The sequence below is a fragment of the Paroedura picta genome, chromosome 5, assembly GCF_049243985.1.
Source record: "Paroedura picta isolate Pp20150507F chromosome 5, Ppicta_v3.0, whole genome shotgun sequence".
Classification (NCBI taxonomy): Eukaryota; Metazoa; Chordata; class Lepidosauria; order Squamata; family Gekkonidae; genus Paroedura; species Paroedura picta.
This window is the reverse complement of record NC_135373.1, coordinates 53,082,513-53,107,040: the sequence shown is the minus strand read 5'-3', so window position 1 is coordinate 53,107,040 and position 24,528 is coordinate 53,082,513. Positions and strand designations below refer to the sequence as shown.

Here is a 24,528-nt window from a genome sequence, read left to right as displayed (position 1 = left end):
TGTCCATTTGACTAGAATGAGCTACAGAGATTGTTTCAGATAACAGAAGACGCTTAGGAATGATCCCCCAAACCTTCCTTCCCATTCATCTTTATCTGTGTCAGCATTATTGCTTTACAAGTGAGATGATGCATTATCATAGCAGAGTTGTTTCAAGGCTCTTGTGGTTTGCTTTGTGCCAGACTAGGCTGTACAACTGAGAATCTGAGACATAATTTTGAAGACTTTAAAATCCCACAACTCCTATTGGAAACTTGTGCGGGCTAGGGGAGAAGAGGAGACAGGTTTAACAGTTATGTTTTTGTTTTGTTCTTTTTATGAGAACATAAATCATGGTGATGGATTGACACTAAGCAACAATTAAACACCAAATAACATTAATGCAAATCAGGCGCAGGTGGAGAATTTTGAAGGCCCAAATGCACAAACGGGCATGATTCATCATATACTTGAATAAAGTTAAGTACAAACAGCATATCTTGACAAGTAACCACAGCCCTGAGCCATGAATCTTTAAGCAAAATCTCCTAGAGATGCATGAGGACTCAATTCAGGGACATAAACTTGGGGGGGGGGGAGGGGGAAGCAGGCTCTTTCCCTCTGAGCTGGCAGAGTTTCCAGTAATTATCAGTGGGACATCCCCTCCCATCAGCTCAAGCTAGCATTCTGCAGTTGCTCAGGCTGTCTTCTCTAGTTTGGTCAGTCCTGTTTGTCTTCGCAGCAATTTAGCAAGTTCACAGTAGACAGAGGGCTGGTTTTGTTCATTTTTTTAAAGCTCAAAAGAGGAGGGGACTTTAAGAGGATAATCACTGACTGTGATGACACCTGATTTCAGGAGCTAGCAATGCTTTGCTCTGAAGAAGGTGAGGTCAAGAATCTCCTTAGGGAATGCTCTCAAGTAGACAAAACCTTGAGCCGCAGACTGATTGGTTCATGGGCCACCTGCATGTTTGCCCATTGACAGCAAATGCAAGGCTTCCTGAGTGTAAAATTTAATTGCTGTCAAGCCTGATTATCTTTCACTAGACTTGCCTTAATTCTCCTAGACCATCAGCCTGCTCCAGGCATAGGTAAAGCTTCCACTCTGACATAATTTTTGTCCACCCTGCCTGAATGCAATCCCTTGTGTTACCTTTCTGGGACCCCCCCTGCCCCCTGCCCCCACCCCCCTTTCCATTCTTCAGTCAGAGACTGGAAATGCATAGATTATCCTGGACTTGCCACAAATTCCTGGACCTTACAGTTATTTTTTAAGACTTAAAGAGCTGGTACGGCTCCCGTATGACCGTTTATGCACTGGGAACTTCCCTGCCCTAGCTCCTGTGTAGGAGCACAAATTGGTGGCGGATGAGGCACACCAGGCCAAATGCTCCCCCATGTGGATGCAGGAAGAGATGGGGCAACCTGCCACAACTAAAACTCCAGCCTGCAGCCCGGCATGAAACCTCCAGTGCATAAACGGTCTATGAGAGGCATTTCTTTGGTATTACTAAAAGAACTGTAACTGAGGTGTGAGGCATTTAATCACAAACCCAGGAAGCATTGAGAAAATATTGTCTGAAGCCCTTCCACTTGTCCATTGTTCAAGTGGCTTCTCTTCTTGGTTTCGACCAGTAATGAGGGCCAGAGAACTTCATCTGCCTACAAGCAAAACAAAAGTTGAATGTAGATTGGTTCTGAGAGAACAGGGCTGAAAGTTCAGTAGTTATATCTGAGGAGAACATAGGCCAGGTAGCTTCCCAGCTTAGGTTAACAAGAAGGGGTGCTTGGATAACCCCAGGCATTTCAGTTGGATTTATGCAGGATTTATCAGGAATATAGATGGCTGTGTTGTGTGCTTTTCCAGTGTTAGTGTAATTTCTGGATTTACCCTGTTGCTTCTCAACAGTGAAAGTGAGGTGATCAATATCAGTTATCCAAATCCACACTGAGGGAGGTTTTGTAAAAGAAGCTGTCCATGGAATTTTCTTGAAAGCAAGCACCATGGGGGGGGGGGGGAGAATACTCGCATGTTAGCCGCATTTACAGCAAAACACCCTTTCAGTCCCTTATGAGCCTTGGTGTTTGGAACATGACATCAGTCTTAATGAAACACGCAGTAACATAAGGCATTATTAAAATGTAAAGTGATCCATTAACCTATACAGAAGTGATAGTCTGCTCAGTTTTGCAGAGCTGCTGGGATTTGCTAATGGAACAAAAGGGAACTGGCGGGTCCTTTGAACAGGCACAAATCATACATAATGCAAGAGTCTAACTCCTATGCTTGGCTCTTGTGAAATATCCTACATTTTCTCTTATTTATGAGAGGAGTAGGCTTAGACGTGCAGAGTTGCTTCTGGATGCTGAGAGCAACCAGACAGGAGACCAGTGTTGAATGTTGACATTTTCTGGATCAGGGAGTAGTAGTAGGGCTGCCTTAAGGAACTGCTAGGTTCAAGGCCAGGTATAAACTCATGGTCTCCCCCTTCCCTCCACCCCATTCACTTTTTCTTGATTAGACACAACTGGGGGGAAAGCTGCTCTTTATCTTCTGATTCATTTCAATATTATAGCAAATTTAACAGAATCATGAAATGAAGGAGGATGAAAATAGCTATTTGTTCAGTGATAAATATTGAGCTATTGTTTCTCAAAAAATAAAGTTTGATGTAATATTTAACAGCTTGTGTTCAGGTGTATTGTGATGGTTTGACAAGATCATGTGTGCCAGTACCTGGATTAATTTTTCAAGATTCATAAAAAGCCACATGGAGCTAGGATATAAGATAATATTGTCCATTTATACACTGGTATTTTCCTGTGCTTTCACTGTGCATGTCCATCAAGTTTTCTTTTTAGTTTGGCATTGACCCTTGCTTTTATTGCGCTGCGCATGTTTGTTAGGATTGTTTTTCTGTTCTGCATTGATTTTTTTCCCGTCAGCACCAAGGTAATACAAACATCTTACTCCGTCAGAAGTCCATGCTTATCCAATGAGACTTTGCATCAAAATATTTGTAAAATAGTGGGTGAAATATCAGGTTTCCTAGGCCCCAACCTTTTTTTCACCGGGGACCATTCAACGCTTGACAATTTTACTGAGGCCTGGTGGGGGGGGTAGTTTACTCCTCTACTCTCAACCACTGCCCTAACGCTCTCTGATCGCTATGGTAATGTTTAAACATCCCTTCAAAATAAGATTCAGACATGCCACAACAATGAACATAAGGAACATTTTATTTTCATGGAAATTTTAACTCATGACAATGACAAATCAGTGGGAACCCCGAGCTTGTTTCTCTGCAACGAGATAGTCCCATCTGGGAGTGATGGGAGACAATGACACCCGAAGTGTGTTGTAAAGGGCCGGGGGGGGGATGAAGTAAAGGGCCAGGGGGGGGAGATGTCGTCCTTCGGGGCCCACCTCCAATTAGTCGAAGGACCACATGTGGTAAGCGGCCCACAGGTTGGGGATCGCTATCCTAGGCAATACCAGAACTCTTCTGTAAGGTCTTTAATAAGCATATTAGAGTAACCAACATACATGTCCAAATTTGTACCTATGCTGAAAGTGTATTTAAATATTTCTATGCTGCCTTTTCACCCAAATAGGATCCTTAAGGAGATGAACATCAAACCATTATAATTTTGAAACATTTCAAGCATTAAAACTGTGTTTAAAATACAAATATATTTAAAAGCTTTAAAACAAATAAAACATATATACACACAAACAGGGAGGAGGATTAGAACAAAATTTGAGTCCAATGGCACCTTAAGAGCAACAAAGTTTTATTCTAGGTGTGAGCTTTCATGTGCATGCACACTTCCTCAGTCAGTGAAATAGGAGCCATCAAAGTTCTGATATAAGAGCAGAATAAATTAGCAGGAAATTACTAAATAGCATCATGAAGATATCCCACAAATATGCAGCATAATATCTTGCTAGAATAATAGAATTATCAGTTCTTTGGGTTCAGTTGCCATTCACAAAACATAAGGGAAATAAAAATGTTAAGGTTAAGAATTAATGGCAGATGCTTTCCCAGTTGTGAAAATAAGTAATTAAAAGAGACCTGTTGCTAGCCCCATCTCAAGCACGGCAGCATCCCTATAAGTTTCAACCTGTGCTGAGTTCAGTCTCCTGTCTAAGACCAGAGAGTTAGATTCTACTTCATTATATAACATTACAATCCCATTGTTGCAAATGAAATAAAATGAAGAGGGGATTGTAAGGAATGCAGATATAAGAGCTGAATGAGATTAGTCTATGTATTGAGATAAGAAACCAACATCCCTGTTGAGTCCTGAGGATTCCTTTGTTTTGAGTGTTGTAATAACTTGAATCTTAGCAATTTCCCTTTCCGGTCTGTTCTGAAATTTTCTTTTATGTAATAATAAGCTTGCAATAAAACAGCTATTTTTAGGTCTCTCATTGAAGGAGGAGATTTACAAAGGGAGCTCAAACCAAGGCAATATAATCTTCATCTACTGGTGAAAGGTAATGCTAGAGACGGACAAATCTCCCTGGGGAGGGAATTCCAAATTTTTGGTGCAATGCCCAAGAATGCCCTTTTGTGGATTGCTACCTGACTAGGCTTAGCTGGGCCTCTGAGGATGGCTAAAATGAACTGGTAGGTAAGATAATGTGTGATTTAAGATACAACCAAAGAGCCCATACAATTAACTAGACTCGATATTTTGCAGTAGTTTTCTCCACTGTATCTAAGGAAAATAATTTTACCATACATCAGATGCAAAGGTATATTACCTGCTTATCTGGATCTATCTCAGTTTCATGCTAATTTTCACACTAGCTGACTAGAATTTTTTTGTGTGACGAAATCTCCCTCAGTACTAGATATCATTTGAAACATAAAAGTGATGTAAAAATAAGCAGCAGCTATCTTTCCTGTGCTACAATTTGCAAACCTAAAGGGGACAGATTAGGCCTAAATACTAAACACTAAAATTTTATGGTTATCTATATGTTATAGATTGTTTCTTGTGTTGTTTTCTACGTTTTATGTAAACCACCCTGAGCCTCTGTGGAGAGTGGTATAATAAATAAATAAACTAACTAACAAACGGAATGGATTAGGAATTGGGTTGCAAACACTGTTTCGGCAAATGATGAGGGATTTTGAGGGCAGTGGGGAGGGTGGAGTTCAGAAAGGGCTGACATTACTTCTGGATAACACGTTAGGAATTCCCTCATGTGGAAACCATTTCTGCCCATATTTTTGCCTGTTTCTTGAGGGTTAAATATTGAGGGCATGGGTGAGGGTTTACCCCACTGCAGGTGGGCAAATCTAATAATCTAACAGCTATGCATGGCCTCATCTGCAGATATCTACATCTGCAGATCAGGGCTACATGGATGCTTAAACTTTTTTTTTTTTTTTGCAAATCTGGGATTCCTCAGGATTGCCTAAAATCTGAAATCAAAATTAAAATGTATAAGGGGGATTAAATTCTTCCCTCAAAATACACTTGTATCAACTGTACTCTTAATAGAATGGAGCAAGCAGAGGATACCAACAGCTGCTCTAGCCTGGCCATGGTGCTCTAGCCTGGCCACTGCTGTTCTTTGACACATATTCACTAAGTTTCTTTAATTAAACTTTACAATGCAAGAAACGCTGGACTATCATAGGCATGTCCTATGATAAAGGGGGGGTTGCATATGCAAATATAGATGAATTGTCAATGTGTTTGCCATAAATTGCCAATGTGCTTAACATAAATTTTTACAAAACAGAGAAGGAAAGAGAAAGAAAGGCCATAAGCACATAAATTGTTAATGGGAATGAGTCTGTAAATGACACTGAAATACACTTTGTATGGTTGATGGGTTTTGCAGGACTCATAAAAGTCATGGTTGCCCATACAAATCACTTCCTGCAAGTGGCTGTTTATGAAACTCCACACCAGACCCAGGTCTTTTTCAGTCACTGCTAATGAATTTCAAGAAGAAAAAGTTTGTGCTATAGCAATTGTAAAGGGGTAGAGAGGAAAGCTGCCGTGACAGCGACAGATACAAACTGAGTGATGCAGGTAAATGTTATTACTCTTGTCTTAGGCAAGAGAAGAGGAAATAAACTTACTGTCAGGGCAGGGAGGGTCTGAGTGACAGGTATAGAACCAGACTGTCTAAATGTGGCTCTTTCATAGTAAACAGACTGTTTAGATGGCAAATGACAATTCTGCACACGGCTGGTTGAGTAATGGACAATGCACAAGAAATGAGTATGATGGGCTTTGCTGGGTCTACTAGGGAGCTGCATTGCAAATCCATCTTTTTTTTGTTTTGGAGATTTAACAGAAGGGGTAAAGCTAAATGGAGCCTTCGAATTCATTTTAGATTTTTTTCCAATCCACTCTGCCATCCAGTGAAGATGTACATCCGGACTTCTTTCACAAAGAAGGCTGTGAAAGACCTTTTATTCTAACTGAGAGGCCCCCACACTACCTCTTGTGATTCTGAGGAACCAGGTTTATTTTAAACTGTCAACCTTCCCCTCAGTTACAAGATACTCTTAGGGTAACAAGGGTAAAGGCTTTCAGTTCACTGTTCTGAGATAGGTTTTGTGGTACGTAAGAACATGAAGACCACTGAGGCAGAAGTTGTATTTAAATAACAGAGAAGATGTATTTATTTACAGTTTGGTTTTCAAGAACAGATCAGTAATATAAGTCTCCAGATAATTAAAGGAGAAACCTAGCTGAGGCACATCAGTTTAAACTAGTTATGACCTCAGAGTATGGTTTGAATTCTCTTGGAGAAAATGACCACTTTTGAGGGTGGACTCTGTGGCATTATAGACCTCTGAGGTTCCTCCTCTCCTCTTCTCCCCCCAAACCCTCACTCTACTTCCAAATCTCCAGGAATTTCCAACCCAGAGTTGGCAACCACAAGGTCTTGTGGAGAACCACAAAAGAACAGGAAGAGAAAGAGGAGTCAGAGAAACTCCCACCTTAGACAAGGAGGGGTACCCCATTTGGTAAGGAGATAACACAGAGACAATATGGTTCCTATGCAAAAAGAAATACAGTGGCCACAGCACCCTTTGCTCCAACACCTGGGACACCAAAGAGTTTCTACCAGTCTCAGTACTGACTTATAGACCAGTAGTTTGGCTCAATGTATGTTTCTCAGACATATGTTCTGGTTCTGACCTTCAAGGCCCTACACGGTCTGGATGCCACATATCTGAGGGACCGCCTTTTGCCCTATGCCCCCCCACAGGGCTTTACACTCTGCAAGCATTAATTTATTGGTCATTCCCGGCCCCAGAGAGGTGTGCCTGGCCTCAACCAGGGACAGGGCCTTTTCGGTCCTAGGCCCCTACCTGGTGGAATGCGCTCTCAGAGAAGTTGTGGGCCCTGCGGGAGCTTTCAACATTCCGCAGGGCCTGCAAAATGAAGCTTATCCGCCAGATTTATGGTTGAGGCTGGCGCAGAGAGGAAGATCTGATGGACCCCCTAGCGTTAAGAGCGTAGCACCTGTCATGTGATCTGTGCTCCCTCTTCCTACTCCTACATTAGATTTCTGAGTGGCTAGTGGCTCAGTGACTGCCATGGTTTTTAACTGTTTTAGGAGTCTGTTTTAGGAGTCTGTATTGATGAATGTCCGGATGGATTTTAATGGTTTTTTTTTTAACGGACTGTTTTAATTGTTGTTGTCTTTTTTTTAACGGACTGTTGTAACCTGCCACGATCCTATTATGAGAGTGGCGGGCAATTAAGTCAAATGAATAAATAAATAAATATTAACGTTTTATTTTACAAAATAAAACTTTGTGGGATGGGAAACTCTTAATGTTATCAACCTAAAACTTTCTTGCATAGCTGCAAATAGCTAGAAATTTCCCTAGTTTGGTGCGGCCCGTGAATTGTTCCAGCAGTACAGGCAGGTTCAGAAGCTTGGTCACACTCTCTTGCTTTCACTGAAAGACCAAAAGGGATTTCAAGTGTGAAATTAAGACAGCAAACATGGAATTCCCTGTGATACCCTCGGTTGCTGCAAACTGCCCATTTGATTCAGTGCACTGAACTACATCCATTAATTTAAAGTTGCCAGCATTGCTAGAGGAGAGGAACACCATTTGATGCAGCTGTCAAGAGGGCCTATTGTACAGTGACCTGATGAGAAACACAATCTCCCCGCCACCAGCCATGACTACAATGCATTTAGTACTGTATTAAATGCATTTTAAAGATGTTTTTAAAATAAACGCACGGAAGAACAATTGTACATCAATCTATGCATACATTTGTTTATTTTAAAATGTTTCTGTGCCACGTTTTCCCCAATATGGAAAAAGACAGCAAAAAAACAACATTAAAATGGCACATTAACCTCCATTAAAATTCCAGGATAAAGCAGAAAATGGGTAAGCAGTCAATCACAGAATTGCATTACAGCCAGTCTGGCTCCACCTGGCAACAATTCTCTGACTAGATTTCATTGCTGTGGTATCCACATGGCAGTTTTCTGTACCCTGCCCTTGACTCCCTGCCCCCCCACCCCCCCACATCATTTCTCTCTCTTACCATCATGGGCTTTTTAAAGCCTCTACATTTAATAGTTTGGTTCACATGCACCGCTATTGAACTTAAAAAAACAAAACTTAAGAGAACCACCAATTTGAACAAAAGTGGCTGCTGTTTTAGCCAGTTTCACCTACCCTATTATGTTGGTGAAACAATTAAACAGGCTGACCACCCTGTTTCATTGTCCTCAGAGAAAGAGATTCATTACAGCATCATCTATATACAGTTTTTAAAAGAACCCAAGAAAATCCTGTCCCATTTAGGCAGGTTGTATCTGCCCATTAGTGCTTGCCTTTTCCATAAATATTGTTAGTCTTTAAGAGCTATGGTTAATTATTTTGCTAGGACAGACTAAGATGGCTACCCATTTGCAATCTTTGTAAAAGTAAGTTTTCAGAGCGAGGGAGATTCTTTTTTGCACAGAATTTTTCCAATCTGTTTTCATTTCTAGCTGTAACACTAAACCAAAATTTCAGAGAAGAATATCTGTGACTTAGTCATACTGAAGCCATTTATTCCCCCCTTCCTTCTCACAGGCGCACACGGACTCAGTTTGCAGGGCGCACATGGAGTTAATTAGGAACAAAGGCTGATTGTTTTAATATTTGGAATTTCCCACATCAAGCTGCTGCTTTTTCTTCTGATGCCTTTTAATGTGTGTGCCCTGACACTGGCCAGACCAGCCTCTCCCCACTTCCCTTTGTTTTAAATAGTGCATTTGTGTATTACAGTATTTTGGGGCAGGGGTGAGTGTTGTAAATGGCTCTGGGACTTGATTTAAAAAAAAATCTTTCATGTTTTATATTCTGGAGAATAGATGGTAGGGCTAGCCATTCGACTTCTGTGCTCTTGGAAGACATTCTGTTTTCCCAGGCAGTTTATTTAGCTACATGATGGACCACCCCATGAATGGTCAGCTCTGACAACAGACCTGTACAACCTGTGGCCCACCCACCTAAAGGCGAACTACTAGTCCCATGCTGTGACGGCTGGTCTTTTGACAGCTGTACCCACCCACCATTTTCTTTCTTTTCTTTTCTTTTTGTAGTGCCAGACAGGCTACAAAGCAGGAAATGCATGAAGCCCCTGGTAAGCCCCATTCAGAACTGCATAAGCAGAACTGTGGTTCCAAACAGGAGCCAATATGGCACAGTGGCTAGGGTGTCAGACTAGGATCTGAGAGACCCAGCTTCAAATCCTTACTCTGCCATGGGTGACCTTGTGCCGGTCACACAAACTCTCAGCCTAACCTACCTCTCAGGGTTGTTGTGAAGATAAAATGGAGAGGAAGACAAGAATGTAAGCTGCTTTGGGTCTCCATTGGGGAGAAATTATGTATATTAATAAATGATGTAAATCAATGAAATAATTGTGCGGGCTGCTGTCTCATAAGTTTGGCGCCACCTCGCAGCAAGGTCCTTCAGTGTGCACAGCACACGTGTGCGCCATAGCCCCTGCAGACAACAGCCCACAAGCAGTCAAAAGTGTAGGCTCTTTTTAATCTGCTATAGTCCCCCCCCCTTGGGGAATTAAACTGTTCAGGCTCTTGACTGGCTGGGGCCAGGTCTTTGGTTGGGTCCTGACTCTGGCCTATGAGCTGCCAAAGAGCCCCTTCCTTAGGCTAGGTAGGGGCTACTCCATGCTTATGTTTAGTTTGGTCCAGGATGACTGATAGACTAAATATGTTTCCCTCTCTGTGCAGGCTTAGCTATGTCCAGCAGAACTGCAGGGCTTCTCTTTAAAAGGGATGAAGAAATTGTCACTTGTGCATGACAAGAATTCTTCTATCTTGGAGCACCATGACTAGGGACGAAGGGCAGGGGAAGGGCTTACTCGAGTACAAGAATTTACTAGCTCATTCTCCTCGTAAACAAATCCAGGTTGTTTGGGGATCTCATAAGACAGCCCCAGAATACATTTGGTCTATGTATGTGGCACCTCTTCAAATTTGGGATGTTCCTACCATTGTGAAAAGAAATGTGCGAAGATTCCCAACTAGATTGAAATCCTGCAATATGTGCTTGGCTATAAATTTTCACTTCTGTGGTTTATTGTACAACTGAAATGCTACAAAGACAGTCAAACATTATTCCAGGAGATCTAGTAGGCCATGAATGGGAATAAATGTCAGTGTAACAATGAAGGATAGCCCTGGTTTGTAAAAGCAGGCTTATGAGTTTCCTTGGAGATTGCAAGGAGCTGAATAGAAGACACAAAATGCAGTTTATTGGAGAGGGGGTCAAGAAATCCAGCATGCTTCAAGCTAGCATCAGCTCCAAATTAAAGCAACTATAGTTCAAAAGGACCCTCTCCTAGACTAACCAGTGTTGAAGATTTGGGATGGCAGAGCTCCTAAATTGCAGGTGCTTTATAGTTACCATCATTGTATAGGACCTCCTTTGGTATAGTGGTTGAGAGCAGCAGCCTCTTATCTGGAGAGCCAGGTTAGATTTCCCACTCCTCCGTATATTGCCAGCTGTGTGACCTTGGGCTCGTCACAGTCCTGCAGAGCTGTTCTTGCAGAGCAGACCTGTTAGAGCTCTCTCAGTCCCACTGAGATTATAATCAGCCATACAGAGTGCCTGGAAGCATCAGAGAGCGGGAGAAGAAAGCAAGAGAGCGAGGAGGTGAGAAATTGCGGGGGGGGGGGGGGGCATTTTTTTAATAGTGTTAAGCAATTGTGGTTGCTTAACGCTATGTTTGTAGAGGTGCAGAATGGCCCTAAATATTTTATTTATTTATTAATATTTATATACCGCCCTCCCCGAAGGCTCAGTAATTGACCAGCAATAATGTTTTGTGATATTGCTGTCTTTTTCTGGTTGAACAGCCTATTGGCTTTAAGATCTAGTTGCTCTGTTGAAACATATGGTATATAGCAGTGGTTCTCAACCTTCCTAATGCCACGACCCTTTAATACAGTTCCTCATGTTGTGGTGACCCCCCAACCATAAAATTGTGCAAGTGTTCTTTCACAGAAATTAAGCCAAAACTGACCAATGGCGTGAAGAACCATTGTTCATGATGGTATATAAAGTGTCCCCCCCCCAGTTCTGCCTCTTGTCCCACCATGCCAATCTTGCTCTTTTCCGCTGCTCCAGACAGATGAACACTCTATCTCAACCTACCCTGCAAGGCTGTTGCGTGGATGGCACTCCCCTGGCCAAGCTGCTTGCCCTGCCACAGCCCCTGTGAAAAGGTCATTCAACCCCCAAAGAGGTCCTGACCCCCAGATGGAGAACCACTGGTATATAGGCAACAATTGCATATAGACACATTTTCAGATATTTGGAAACCTTTGATGGATACTTATTATGTGTTGAGCAACCACCAATGTTCCCTCACTCTTCTCAAACCACCTAACCACATCCCCGGTAGAGGAAAGGGTTAAACTGGGGGAGGGGCAAATTGAGTGCACCTCTTTCGCAGCTCCATCCTTTCCTAGTTGCAGTGGATTCAAACATCCTGGCCAGGAAGAGGGAGTGGCACCCTTCCCTTGACATCCAGTCCCAGAGGCTGGGAAGAGGAAGGCCAGTTGGGAAGTGCATCACATATGGCAGATTCATTTTATTGGCAGGAAAGAGCACAACCCATTCCCAGAATGGGAAGAAAGGCAGCGCTGCATTCTCCCCAAACTTTGCCTGCCCTTCCACCACACACAAAGTCCCAGTGAAAACCAGTATGGGTTCTGAGACCACCTCCCCAAAAGCCCCCTTCCTGCAGCTTTGCAAAATTCAGGCTTTTACTTGGCTCTCCAGCTGGGCAGCGGTGGCAGCTGCCACCACTGGGCTATGTGAAATCAGATGCAAACTTTGCTTGTTAGAGGAGGAGGATGAAGCTTTTTGCAACCTGAAGGAGTTCCAAAGCAGCTTACAAACACCTCTCTCTTCTTCTCTCCACAGTAGGCAGCCTGTGAGGTAGGTGGGGCTAAGTGAGCTCTGAGAGAACTTTGACTAGCCCAAAGTCAACCAGCTGGCTGCAGGTGGATGAGAAGTAAGGAAACTCCAGATTTGAGGTCACCTCTCTTAACCACGGCACCAGGTTCAATCCCTGACCTTTCTAGTCAAAAGGACCAAATGGGAGGTGATGTGAAAGACCTTTATCAGAGACCCTGAGGATCCACTGCCAGTCTGAGTATGTGTTCAGGGGGATGGGTGGACTTCTGGTCAACAAAACATGTGGAGCAGACCCTGGACAGGGCCTCTCATTCCATATCATGTGCACAGTGATGGCTGTGCACACTGCAATTTGATCATAGCATTTTGCTGCTGTGTCTTGAGGACTCCTTTTGTTTCCATCCTAGCTGCCTGGCAGGCTATTATGCTCTCTTGTGTCTAAAGGGAGCAAAATCTGCACACAGGATTTACCATTAATCTCTGCACCAGATGGTGACACACCAGATATTGTTTTAGAGGCAAGCATGTGATCGCCCATACAGCAAACCAGAGGGGGGGGTCTTCAGTCACATGATGGCATGTATAAAGAAAGCCTGAGAGAGCTTTGATTAGACAACTGACCCGATTACCATCTGTAGTTCCGAGGAGCAAGGTTGACATTTTGGGAACAATTGCCCCAGAAACGGAATACTTTCACCTTTTTTTGGCAAGGCAAGCTTTCTGTGCTAGAGGGAACATAAACCAGAAAGATACTCTGCTTACAGCAGGCTGGGAAGGGGATGCTTTGTTTTTTTTTTTACTTTGCTTCAAACAAGCCACATCTTGACTCATGGTCTAAAGTTTAACACACACACACACACACACCACTGTGCTATTTGATATTTGCAAACGGGGAACTTCTGAAGTCATTCCAGAGGAAACTGCTCTCGGCAAATCATTCCTTCACCCTGTGTGTGTGTCTGTCTGTCTCTCTCTTTCTCTCTCTTGCACACACACACACACACACGCACACGTGTTGGTGTGCACACACACAGTTTTGCACCACGTTATGGTGGTGCAGGCAACCATGACTCCCAGCAGGAGCCGAAAACTTCTCTTCAAAATCCCGTATGGATCTCTGAGAAGGCACAGTGCAGAAAGGGTAAGTGGTACTTTTTAAAAACTCTCATCAGCCAGTGCTCCCAGGAAATGGAGGTGCTCCGCTTGTATGTCTCTGCTGCTTTAGGCAAGAGCTATGTGGTACAGCTTCACAGGCCATCAGAGATGCGGGACAGGGTATCACTTTGCTGGATCATTACAGTTGTTGTGGCAAATGGAGAGATCGGATACTCTGGTTGGGACTGGACTCAACTATCTATTGGCGAAGATTAACTAAACTTGTAACCAACATTAGTGCCGTGTGTTGATGCTTTATTATGGCAATGGCCGCTAGTGGATTTTCCTTTACTGTGCCAAGAAAACAAAAGTTGAGGGAGCTTTATAACAACAGAGAGTAGTAGTCAATGCTGGAACTCATCTCAGGGGATGGTTAATTAGACTTCTTTGTAGCTCTGTCTGCTTTGGAGCAAAACTATGTATAGGATTAGTTAGGGCTGGAAGCAATTGGGGGGCCTGGGGTTGATTTGAAAAATTCCCTGTTGTAAAGCAACACCAGAGCATTTAGCTCAAAGTTTTGGTGCCTGGTTACATTTCCTGTAGTTTTTCCCAACTGTTGGGTACTGGAGCCTCACTTATCCAGAAGGCACTCAAGCGGAGTGTAAAAATGTAACCTTGCGGAACTCAAACAGCTAACAAACTAATTGTGACACAAGTTGTGATGGGCTTGTGCCATAACCCCCTATCTAGCCTTTAGAATGCCACTGTACTTCTCCCCCTTCCCCAGCGATGGACTAAAGAATCCTCTGATATTTGGAAAGTTTGGAAAAACAGAAGGGCTCTTTGCATTGCTCTGAGGGCCAAGCTAGGCTTCAAGGATACAAAATGCTCCAAACATTTGAGTGCTGTATGGTAAAACATGAGAAGGAACTGACTCACATGAACCTGGACTTCTACCCAAAACTGGGTCCCTATCCCTACCTTTGCATGGGGTTGGCAAATATGTCCATAAAATAAATAGCTATGGATGTTCCCATCATGCTTCACTTGGCTTTGAGACAGGGCTACATGGAGGACATAAGTTGAGGATGCTGTTGGTTCATGCTACTACATCATTGGCACACTGTAACATTCCCTGCATTCTTCTGGCCACCGCATCCAGCCAATGGCAACTCCCAGCATATAAGTGAGTTCCCCTTTACCTTAGTTGATGATTGGTGGCCCCAAAGGAAGACTGTCCATCCCTCCTCCCTCAGTGCTCTGTCATTGTTTACATACCTGCATGTTTCCTCACAGCATAGCCAAAGATAAGGAAAATATGCCTGAAAGAGAACACCATCATATATGAAAGAACCTAAGTCTTTGATCATAAAGAGGTACTACACTGTCATGGATAGAGCTTATTGTTATGTTAATAAAATGTTCCTATTATAATTTTTAAGTCAGAGTATCTAATTAGAAATTACTGAAAAGAATCCAATTTCTCATAAAGAAAATTTTAATTTTCTTTATGAGAAAATTTCCCCCAGTTTGAATTTCAGCATCTGCTTATTAATATGAAGGTTGCTGAAGAGGAAAAGTACTCTGAAAAGCTTGCATGATTTTATGAATGGCATGATTTTATTCATATCTTTTGAGGATTTTATTCAGGCTGCGTGTGTGTGTCTTGATTCACTGTGACAACACTATGTTCCTTCCTTCCTAACCCCTCATACAGTCAAGCTTAGCATCTGCCAGGCCCATACCAGTCAATGGGCCAAAGGCAGCTGGTCCTTTAAGATAGGGGTCATCAACCCCCATTCCACAGCCTGGTACCAGGCCGCGAAAGCCTCAGTACCGGGCCGCCGGTGGTTGTACCTGCCTCTCCCCCCCCCCCCCCCGCTGCGAGAAGTTTGCCGGGCCGCAAGCAAAGTGACCGCCAAAACAGCCGCGAAAGCAGCCGCTTCGCTCGCGGACCAGCTAGCTTCTTGCTGCGAGGGGGGGGAAGAGGCAGGCGCGGCCACTGGCACGCCGGCGGACGCAAACGCACATGCGTAGAGCTAACGTGCATGCACGTTTGCACCCCCTGCTGGCGCAAACGCACATGTGTGGCAACTCTGCACATGCGCATTTGCACACAGATGTTGCGCGTGCGTGGTGCCTGGGCCGCTGGCTCTCCCCCACGCCTGGAGGCGGTCCTCAACCGCAAAAAGGTTGGGGACCGCTGCCTTAAGAGACAGGCACCCACTGACAGCTGTCTGGCAATCAGCTGATGAGAACATCATCCCTGGGGTTAGGAAAGGCTCAGAAATTGCTCAGGAGATGTTCCTCATCCCCCCCCCCCATAAAGCCTCTGAGTAGAGGGTGATCACTGGGCAGGCCCACAGGCTTAGCTATGGCTCTCAAAAGACTTGAGGGAGGAGGCCAAGAAGAACAAGACAGATCTGGCTTCCAAAGGTTAGTTAAGGCAAAGCGAGGCAAGGTTTAGGGTGCCTGGATTGGAATGCCCAGCTAAATTTTATATTTTACCTACTTTATAATTTAAAGCTGAATTTTAATGAACTGTTAAACTTTGTTGATATTGCTCAATATGATGTATGCTGCCCTGAGCTAGTCCGCTGGGAGAGTGGTATATAAATTAAATAAATAAAAATAATACCCCAGATCCAGAGGTCACAGGTTTTTTCCTCTGTGCCCACAACTGTTGGCCATACATTAGAGCAGCTGAACACATTCATGCATAGTCATGACTTGAGATGTGTGTGGATTTTTGGTGTCATGAAGCTTGCTTAAATGAGGCTTCTAAAGACTAACCTTGAACTTCTTCATGCATCTTTTACAATATTTATGACCAGTCAAATTCAATAGGTAAAACTCATTCTTTTATGGAGTAAAAAGAAGAAGAAGAAGAAGAGTTGGTTCTCATATGCTGCTTTTCCCTACCCGAAGGAGGCTCAAAGCGGCTTACAGTCGCCTTCCCATTCCTCTCCCTACAACAGACACCCTGTGAGGTGGGTGAGGCTAAGAGAGCCCTGATATCACTGCCCAGTCAGAACAGTTTTATCAGTGCCGTGGCGAGCCCAAGGTCACCCAGCTGGTTGCATGTGGGGGAGCGCAGAATAGAACCTGGCATGCCAGATTAGAAGTCCGCACTCCTAACCACTACACCAAAAGCATCACCCATTGCATTCCTGTTTGGCATCTGGCCTTTAAAGGCTACATGTCTCCCCCAATGCCCTCTGTATGATATTCTTTGTCGAGAGTGGCGGTATACAAATTGAAAAAAATAAATAAATATGCTGTTGAAGCATGCACACTATAGATCTTGTGTATTTCAATAATTTATATCTCTGCTTTAAATCCTACCTCTCTAAACTATGATGGCTCTCTAAACTATGATGCAAAGAAAACCAGCATTGTTATTGTAATGACTTTTGAGTTTTATTGATTGGTTATTTAAGGAAAGGCATACATTGCATATTAAGGTGGAGAAGAAGCAGCTGCCTTTTCCCAGCTGAGTCAAGAGAATGTTTGACTGACTGTTGGTTAATACCTTTCCTACTGAGCATGATGCATTGTTGAGTAGCTGTTAAATAGATAAGGGGTATACAAAGGATGGAAGGATCAGCCTACATTAGCATCCCATGCATCTGTGTGGCTTCAGAAGAGATGATCAGCCCTACTGTCTGAAATGTCCCAGCTTGACCCTCCATCTGGATGTCATTAATTGGTGGATTATTTACAACCACAGTAATGGAAGGGGAGAAGAGAAGGAAGAGAACTGGGAAAGTGTTTTGAGCGGCTCCTGAAGGCCAAGTACTACTTCCCTGACTTCTTCCAAAGGACATTTTGCTCCACTTTGGCTACCAAAGTAGAATGCTCTTTGCAGGAAGCGTCTCATGATGCCTACCTCTAATCATCTTTAGGGATTCCCCATCCTTGGTATGTTCTTTTTCAAACTTGCTTTGCCATGGTATTCTGAGAACAAACACAATCTGAGTATGTTAGTGTCTTGTCTGGATGGAAAGGTATTCGTTCTCAAAGTTCTGTCCCACCAACATTGGCACCATTTTCCTACAATCAGCTGTCACTGCCCCCATTTTCCATTTGGAGAGGTTTTAAGGGATTGTTTTTAAAGTAATTGCTATAGATATGTGCATGTTAAATCAGAAGTGACTTGACAGCTGGCATTTCTCATTCCATTTATGATAACAGTGTTTGTTGTAAGATTTTACGTATCTCTTTGCTCACAGAAGAAATTAATGCAATGGTGCAGTCATTGCTGCAGTCATTGACATCTTTTTGCAGAACAGGAATGTAAATGAATGTTTCAGCTTTGTGGGTCATTGTTTGCACATTCTTAAGATTTTGATGGATTTTGCTTCTGTGGCTTGGGATAGCTCTATTAATATCCCATGTATTCCTGGTGATTTGTTTCTCTCAATCACTCTCAGTGTAGTTCTCTTTTCACTTTCTAAAACTGTAGGTTCTTCATAAAAATATTTTGCTTGGAAGAAAACTGTCATATTTTTTTTCTTTTGTACAGTTCTTCAGTATATTGTTCCCATCTTTTTTTATATTGTCCTGTTCAGTTAATGTCTTTCTATATTGCTCTTTTATCATGTCTAACCATGCTTTAAATTTTCCTTTGATTTTTGGAGAGCTCTTGTGGAATAGATATTTCTCATTTGTATTTCTGTTCTGTTTCTTTACACTGGTTTTTACAATCATTCTCTTTGTATCTACATGCAAGTTGCTGAAATGCTGTACTTAGGCTTCTGATTCTAGTCCTATCTTTTACTTTTGTTTCTCATGCATCTTTAGAAATTTTAAGATTTAAGTCAGCAATAGAGACTTTTCATTTCTTTTGCATACAGGAATAGTCTTTCCACATTTACAGTCCTTTGAATTTAGGTCCAAGGCTGCCTCTTGCAGCAGCACTGTGAATCTATCTGACCAGCATACACTTTTGTCTAACTGCACTCATGGTAGCTGTTCCTATCAAGAAATGTCCTCAATAGAAGGTGCCAGGGCTGGTAAATCAGGTATTCTAGTAACAGCACTGTGGCAGCTTGCTAGAAGAGGGACTGGCTTCGCTTTATTGGATCTCCATTCTTGTAGATAGTCTGAAGGCTGAATTGCAGCTAATGATTCAGCAGTGATCTGGGGAAATTAGGGGCAAATCTGGTCCTGTAAGATTATATAAACAAGCAGTATTGTAATTGGCCAAGCTGAACGTCTTGCTTGCCTCTAAAAAAGCAGCCCAGATACTAAAAGATTGCAAGTATGTACTAGATGTTATTGATTTATTAGGGACTTAAAATAAAATAGCATCCAATTCCTTTTATAGTGTGATCTGGATAACCCAGGCTAGGCTGTTCTCATAAGATGCTGGAAGCTAAGTAGGATCAGCCCTGGTCAGTATTTGGATAGAAGGCCACAAGGAATACCTGGGTCACTAAGCAGAGGAAGGAAACTGCAAACCACCTCTAAGCAGTTCTTGCTTTGAAAACCCCACAGAGTCACCATACTTGGTAGATATGGTAAACTGACAGCACTTTCCACCACCCATTCTTTTCATATCCGGACCAACCAATCATTCCCCAAGAGGGAGCAAGCTTTTGAGCTCCCCAGAATGCTTCATCAGGCTGGATACTCCATACAAAAGAAGGAGGAGAGGACGGTGTCACATTTGAGTCAAGTATAACACTTCCTTAAGTTTAAAATACTGCACTTTGGGTACTTTGAAAGCATTTACCATGAAAGCCCTGTCTTCAGAGAAGATGTGCCATCTGCATAATGTATAGCCTTTAACTGTGTGCAAAAAATAAGATGTGCAGCAAGGCCCTTATTAAAATCAGTGAGATCTGGCTCCTACTCCAATGACACCATCCCCGCCCCCTTCCTCATGCTTCTGGCTGATCTCATTCACCGCAGTAACACCCAAAAAAGGATGGAAGAAACATCATTGGCAGATATCTATTCCCACTACAAGCACAGAGTAAAGGATTCCTTAAAGAACGAAATCAAGAGACATTCCAGTCATGAAAAGGTCTTACATTCATGGAGGGGTGGTGTGGGTGGCAGTTCATTCCATAAATAAACATTTAATGAGGAAAGAGACTTTAGAGCTAGAAGGAAGTCAATCTTTAAGCTACTCGTTCTGTAGAAACCCCCACAACAGTGCAGGGACATTACTCACCCTTTCTCTGCTTCACAGACAAAATCCATGGGAGATTTTCCCCATGTTTCTCATTATGGCCTTTTGTTACTGGGAGAAGGAATGCCTAGTTGCATTCCACTTGTCTTCTAGCTGACATAAGTCAGGTTATTGCATATGGTGTTGTTAAAGATATTTCTGGGAACAATTTACCAGAAACATTCTACGTAGAAGCAGAATTGAACTGAATAGAAGGGTAGAATGATTAGCTCTTCTAACACCTTTGCCCTTTCACTACATTGTCTGTAATATAAAATGTTTTAGGGATGTCTATACTATGAGATCATTCCCACACTGACCCCAGCTATCCTAGGCATTAAGATGCCCATGCTTTAAAATGGTTCCTGATTGTCAGTGCTCAAGACTTCAGTCAGAAGAGCATAAATATATAAATGGAAATGGCTTTAAAAGTGGACGTTTGCTATCATGGTAGTCATTTTAAAGCTGGGGACCAGTAGTCCGAAGATTACAAAGGGGCTGGAGATTGTAACCAATTTTCCCTCTCACTGTTCACTGACACCCCCCCCCCTTCCGAATCTTGTACTTGGGGTCAGCGAACCCTCAGGATTCAGGAACAGCACAGGAAACTAAGTCGGAGTTTGCAGAGAGAGAAGGAACTGACAGAAATTGCCAATACTCTTTAAAAATGTAAATACCCTTAATTGGAATGTGTGGTTTGTTACAGACTGTAATTTCCAAATATTAAGGTTTTATTGATGGCTCTTGAGAGCAAACATTCCTTTCCCATAGCTTTTACTGCTAAGGTCTATACGATTGAAGGGGAAACTGCAGAAACAGTGACAGAGCTGTTACTGGAAGAGTTGCAGAAATGTTTTGAGTATAATTTCTTGAGAGGAGGTTTCCTTATTTTAAAAAAAATCAGATTCCAAGACAGGGTGCATTTTTAAAAAATTTACTTAACAAAATTTATACCCTGCTTTTTTGCCCTCAAAAGGATTGCCATGTTGTAAAACATGCATGATAAATGTGTATCTTAAAAGCTATTTAAAACACATAGCATTAAATAAACAGTTGTAAAGGACTTGTTGAAATTAAAATATATACAAATTAAAATATATATGCAAAAACATCCACAAATTAACTCTAGCCAAAGTAACGAATGAATTGGTATCTGTATCTACAAATTAGGTCAATGGGTTTTTACCACATCCTATGCAGACTCCATGAAACTGATAGTCAAATGTCCTTTTTTATGGCACCTGTGAAAAGTGACAAGAAAGCTAAGCAATGAAACTGTCTCTAGGGTAATGCTTCAGCATGACTGTCACTTCTGATCTCTGAGTGGCCACTCAGTTGTACCTTCCTAATCTGAAGGGAATTTTTTCTGAATTGTGCACAAGCATTATGGAAGATTTAAATGGATCAACACCCAACTGCACTAATGTTTGGGTTTCTCCCATCACAGCTACCAGTGTGTCCTCACCTAGGAAGTGTCATATACTTTTTGACAGTTTCAAATAGTTTATCAAATCAAAACCGACTTTTCCCTGAATGAATCAGAAAATCTAATGGTATAAGAGGAAGTCATCATAATCAACTGATAAAGAGTGACAAAGCATCAAAAGCTGGAAATTGGTACTCTATTCAGAGTAGCATAGAAAACTTTGAAGCAAATCTTAAGCCATTGGTATCTGTTGGGGCAGGAGATCTCACAAAGCGAAGCTTCTCAGCTATTCTTAGAGGAAGCATCAGATCTAGAACCATTCTTCTAGTGCCCTACCTAGCCCCAGAAGATCTTGCTACAGTGCTCTATGTAGTGGTCACCTCCAGACTGGATTACTGCAACTCACCCTATGTGGGGCTACCTGTGGCCCTGCCCCAGGAGCTGCAGCTGAGCAAAATGCAGCCTTTGGGGGAGGTAGGTGCATCTAGGACCTACCCTCCAACAGCCACGTTGGTTGCCAGTTGAGTTCTGGATCAGGCTCAAGGTTTTGGTTCTGACCTTTAAGTCCCTATGCAACCTGAGTCCTGTGTATCTGAGAGTCCCATTATGTACCCTGGAGAGCACTCTGTTCTTCAAATGCCAATCTGTTGGTGATCGCTGGTCCCAAAGATATCCATCTGGCATCAACCAGGGCCACGGATTCTTGGCTCTGGCCCCAGCATGATGGAATGAGCTGCCAACTGAGATCAGGGCCCTGACAGAGCTCATACAGTTCTGCAGGGCCTGTAAGATGGCACTTTCCCGCCAGGTCTATGGTTGAAGCCAAGGCAGTTTAACACCATGAGGGCCTCCCTCCTCTCCTTTCTTCTCCTTTCTGTTTCCCTCCTCTCCTTCTACCGCTGGCACGTGCTAGAAGAAGAATTGTTTTTTATACCCCATTTTTCTCTACTAGAAGGAGTCTCAAAATGGCTTACAAGCACCTTCCTTTCCTTTCCCTATAATAGGTACTCTATGAGGTAGGTGAGACTAAGAGATTACTGCTGCATGAGAGTAGCAGTATCAGGGCTGTGACGAGTCCAAAGTCACCCAGCTTGGCTGCAAACCCTCTGCTCCTCATCAAACCCACTGCTCCTAACCACACCAGCTGGCTACTCTAACTCTGCAAGCCAGATGGAAAATGGCTAGAGGAGCAGGGCTTCATTGGTTAATTTTAGTAGTTTTATGTTGTTTTGTTTTATTGATTGTTTTATCTTATTATTGTGAATTGTCCTGAGCACATTCACAGAGGGCTGGCTGACTGGCTAGCCAAATGAATGGATGGATGGATGGATGGATGGATGGATGGATGATCACTTCCATTTCACATTGAACCATCTTGGCAGACAATGCCTTTTGGACAAAGGATCATACCATCTGTCATGGAAGTCCAGAGCCATTACCAGATGCTCGACAGAGGTGGAGCTATGTTGTGTATGGCTCTGATTGGTAAAAATAATCTTTGACATCAGAGATGCGGGGTTGAGTGGTATTGGAGAAATCCACTTTTCATTCTAGAAAGGGGGCTGGCTTGGTCCAACTTGCTTTTGCATAAATATATGGTCATTCGGGATTTTCCTTTGTCTTCAGTTTTCATTCTTCAGTGGAAACTTGGTCCACTTGAAGTTATGTGTTAAGAACTCCTTTGATTTCTTGTAAACATAAAAACTCTGCATATGCTCTGAGTAACCTGCTAATGTATATTTAGCTTAGTTATTCCAACTATTGCTTTTCACATGAATAGCTCTGTGCTGCTTTCCCTGCATTTTTGTTTTGCTTTTCCCACTGCCTTTCAAATCTGACCACCCTTTCCCATTTTTTCTCACTTTTTTCCACTTTGCTTAATACAATCAATTTCTTCTTTCAGATATTTTTCTTAATCTGTTCCTCATGTGCTAGATTGCGGGGTTGCTACCAGGGTATAGTCTGCACAGGGCTTTTTACCCACTTCCGGCTTGAATAAATCCCTCCTGTCTACACTGAATTCAATTTCCATTTTGATTTTGGGCCCTTTTCCCTCTAAAACATGCATGATTGATCCAGAGTGACCCTACCTTTCCCCTGTGATATCCAGAAGTGGATATAAGCATCAATATTTGAAAAATCACCAAGTATGCAGATTTCTCCTTTTTGCAAATGAACTTCCTTTTCCCTGCCTCATAGCAAAGCAGTCTTCCCTGCTTGGCCAGGGTGTCAGTTCAAAGACTTCGTGGTTCCCGGTTGCAAGACTTTCCACCCAAGATTTATTTTTGCTCTCCTTTTGGAATTTGCTTTAAAGTGACTGCACGCCATAATACCACACATCTATCAGCAGAGATTTGCCTCATACTGTGAGACTGCTGCTGGCTTGGTTCCCCCCCCCCACACTGCTCATTAAGGAAAGGAAAGAAAGAGACGAGCAGCCTCCTGCTGCACTTGGCTTCTCCACAAGCAATCAAAAGAAATAAAGCACACTCCTTTAATGCCAGCTGGATTTCACCCCCCCTCTGCCCTCCCCCCTCTGAGCTTCCCCAATCAAGTGCAGAATGCTTTCTGTTTCAATTTGGGGGAAAGCAAGGAGGAAGACCTGGGTTCAGATCGATCTGAATTCACCATGATCAACAATGGAAAAAACAAAGTAAGTGCAGAATCAGCCCAGGTTGGTTATAAGGTATTTTGTTATTGCTCTAGTACTGTGCTGGAAGACTACCTCTTCAGGGATCATTTTAGAAGTCCTCAAGAAGTTCTGAGTGGTAGTGGTGGGTTACCAGGTTCCTTTCTAAGGGAACACTTGATCTAGAGGACTTTCCACAAATGAAAAGCACCATTTCCCCCTTCCTACCTTAACATACTCAGAATCGTATTCAGGGCTTACATCTGGGAATGTGTTCTTAGATGCTATTTACATGGGGAAAATATTCTTAGGATTGCATGGTGAATTGGATCAGGGTGGTGTACAACATTAGATAACGAAACAAAACAAATTAAAAGTTAATAAAAATGTAAAACAATTTAAAACAATTAAAGCTTTAAAACCACATCCATAATTAGCAGCAGCAGCTGTAATAGGGTTGATTCTAGTACTGTCCCTTTCTATCAATCTACTTCCAGACTGAGATGTTATTGTGGGGGGGGGGGTGTTTCAGTAGGGGAGCCCATTAGGTGTTTAAGGATTCACATGCCTCAACCAAAAGAAGAAGAAGAAGAAGAGTTCGTTCTTATATGCTACTTTTCTCTTCCCGAAGGAGTCTCAAAGCAGTTTACATTTGCCTTCCTTTTCCTCTCCCCACAACAGACACCCTGTGACTAAGGTGAGGCTGAAAGAGCGCTGATATTACTGCTTGGTCAGAACAGCTTTACAGTGTTGTGGTGAGCCCAAG

At 42.7% G+C, this 24,528-nt stretch overlaps 1 protein-coding gene across 6 annotated transcripts in view; it reads left to right on the top strand.

Moving 5' to 3' along the window:
- Positions 1–24,528, top strand: part of FRMD4A (FERM domain containing 4A) — a 406,427-nt gene that overhangs the window by 154,372 nt on the left and 227,527 nt on the right. The window contains exon 1 of one of the 6 annotated variants that reach the window (XM_077337982.1): positions 13,061–13,575. The exons of 3 other annotated variants lie outside the window; for them this stretch is intronic. In XM_077337982.1, coding sequence (XP_077194097.1) covers positions 13,483–13,575 — 93 coding nt within the window. In that variant the 5' untranslated portion in view covers positions 13,061–13,482. Of the gene's footprint in view, positions 1–13,060; positions 13,576–24,528 lie in introns of those variants that run through there. 2 more of the 6 variants (XM_077337978.1, XM_077337974.1) reach the window with 2 other exon arrangements.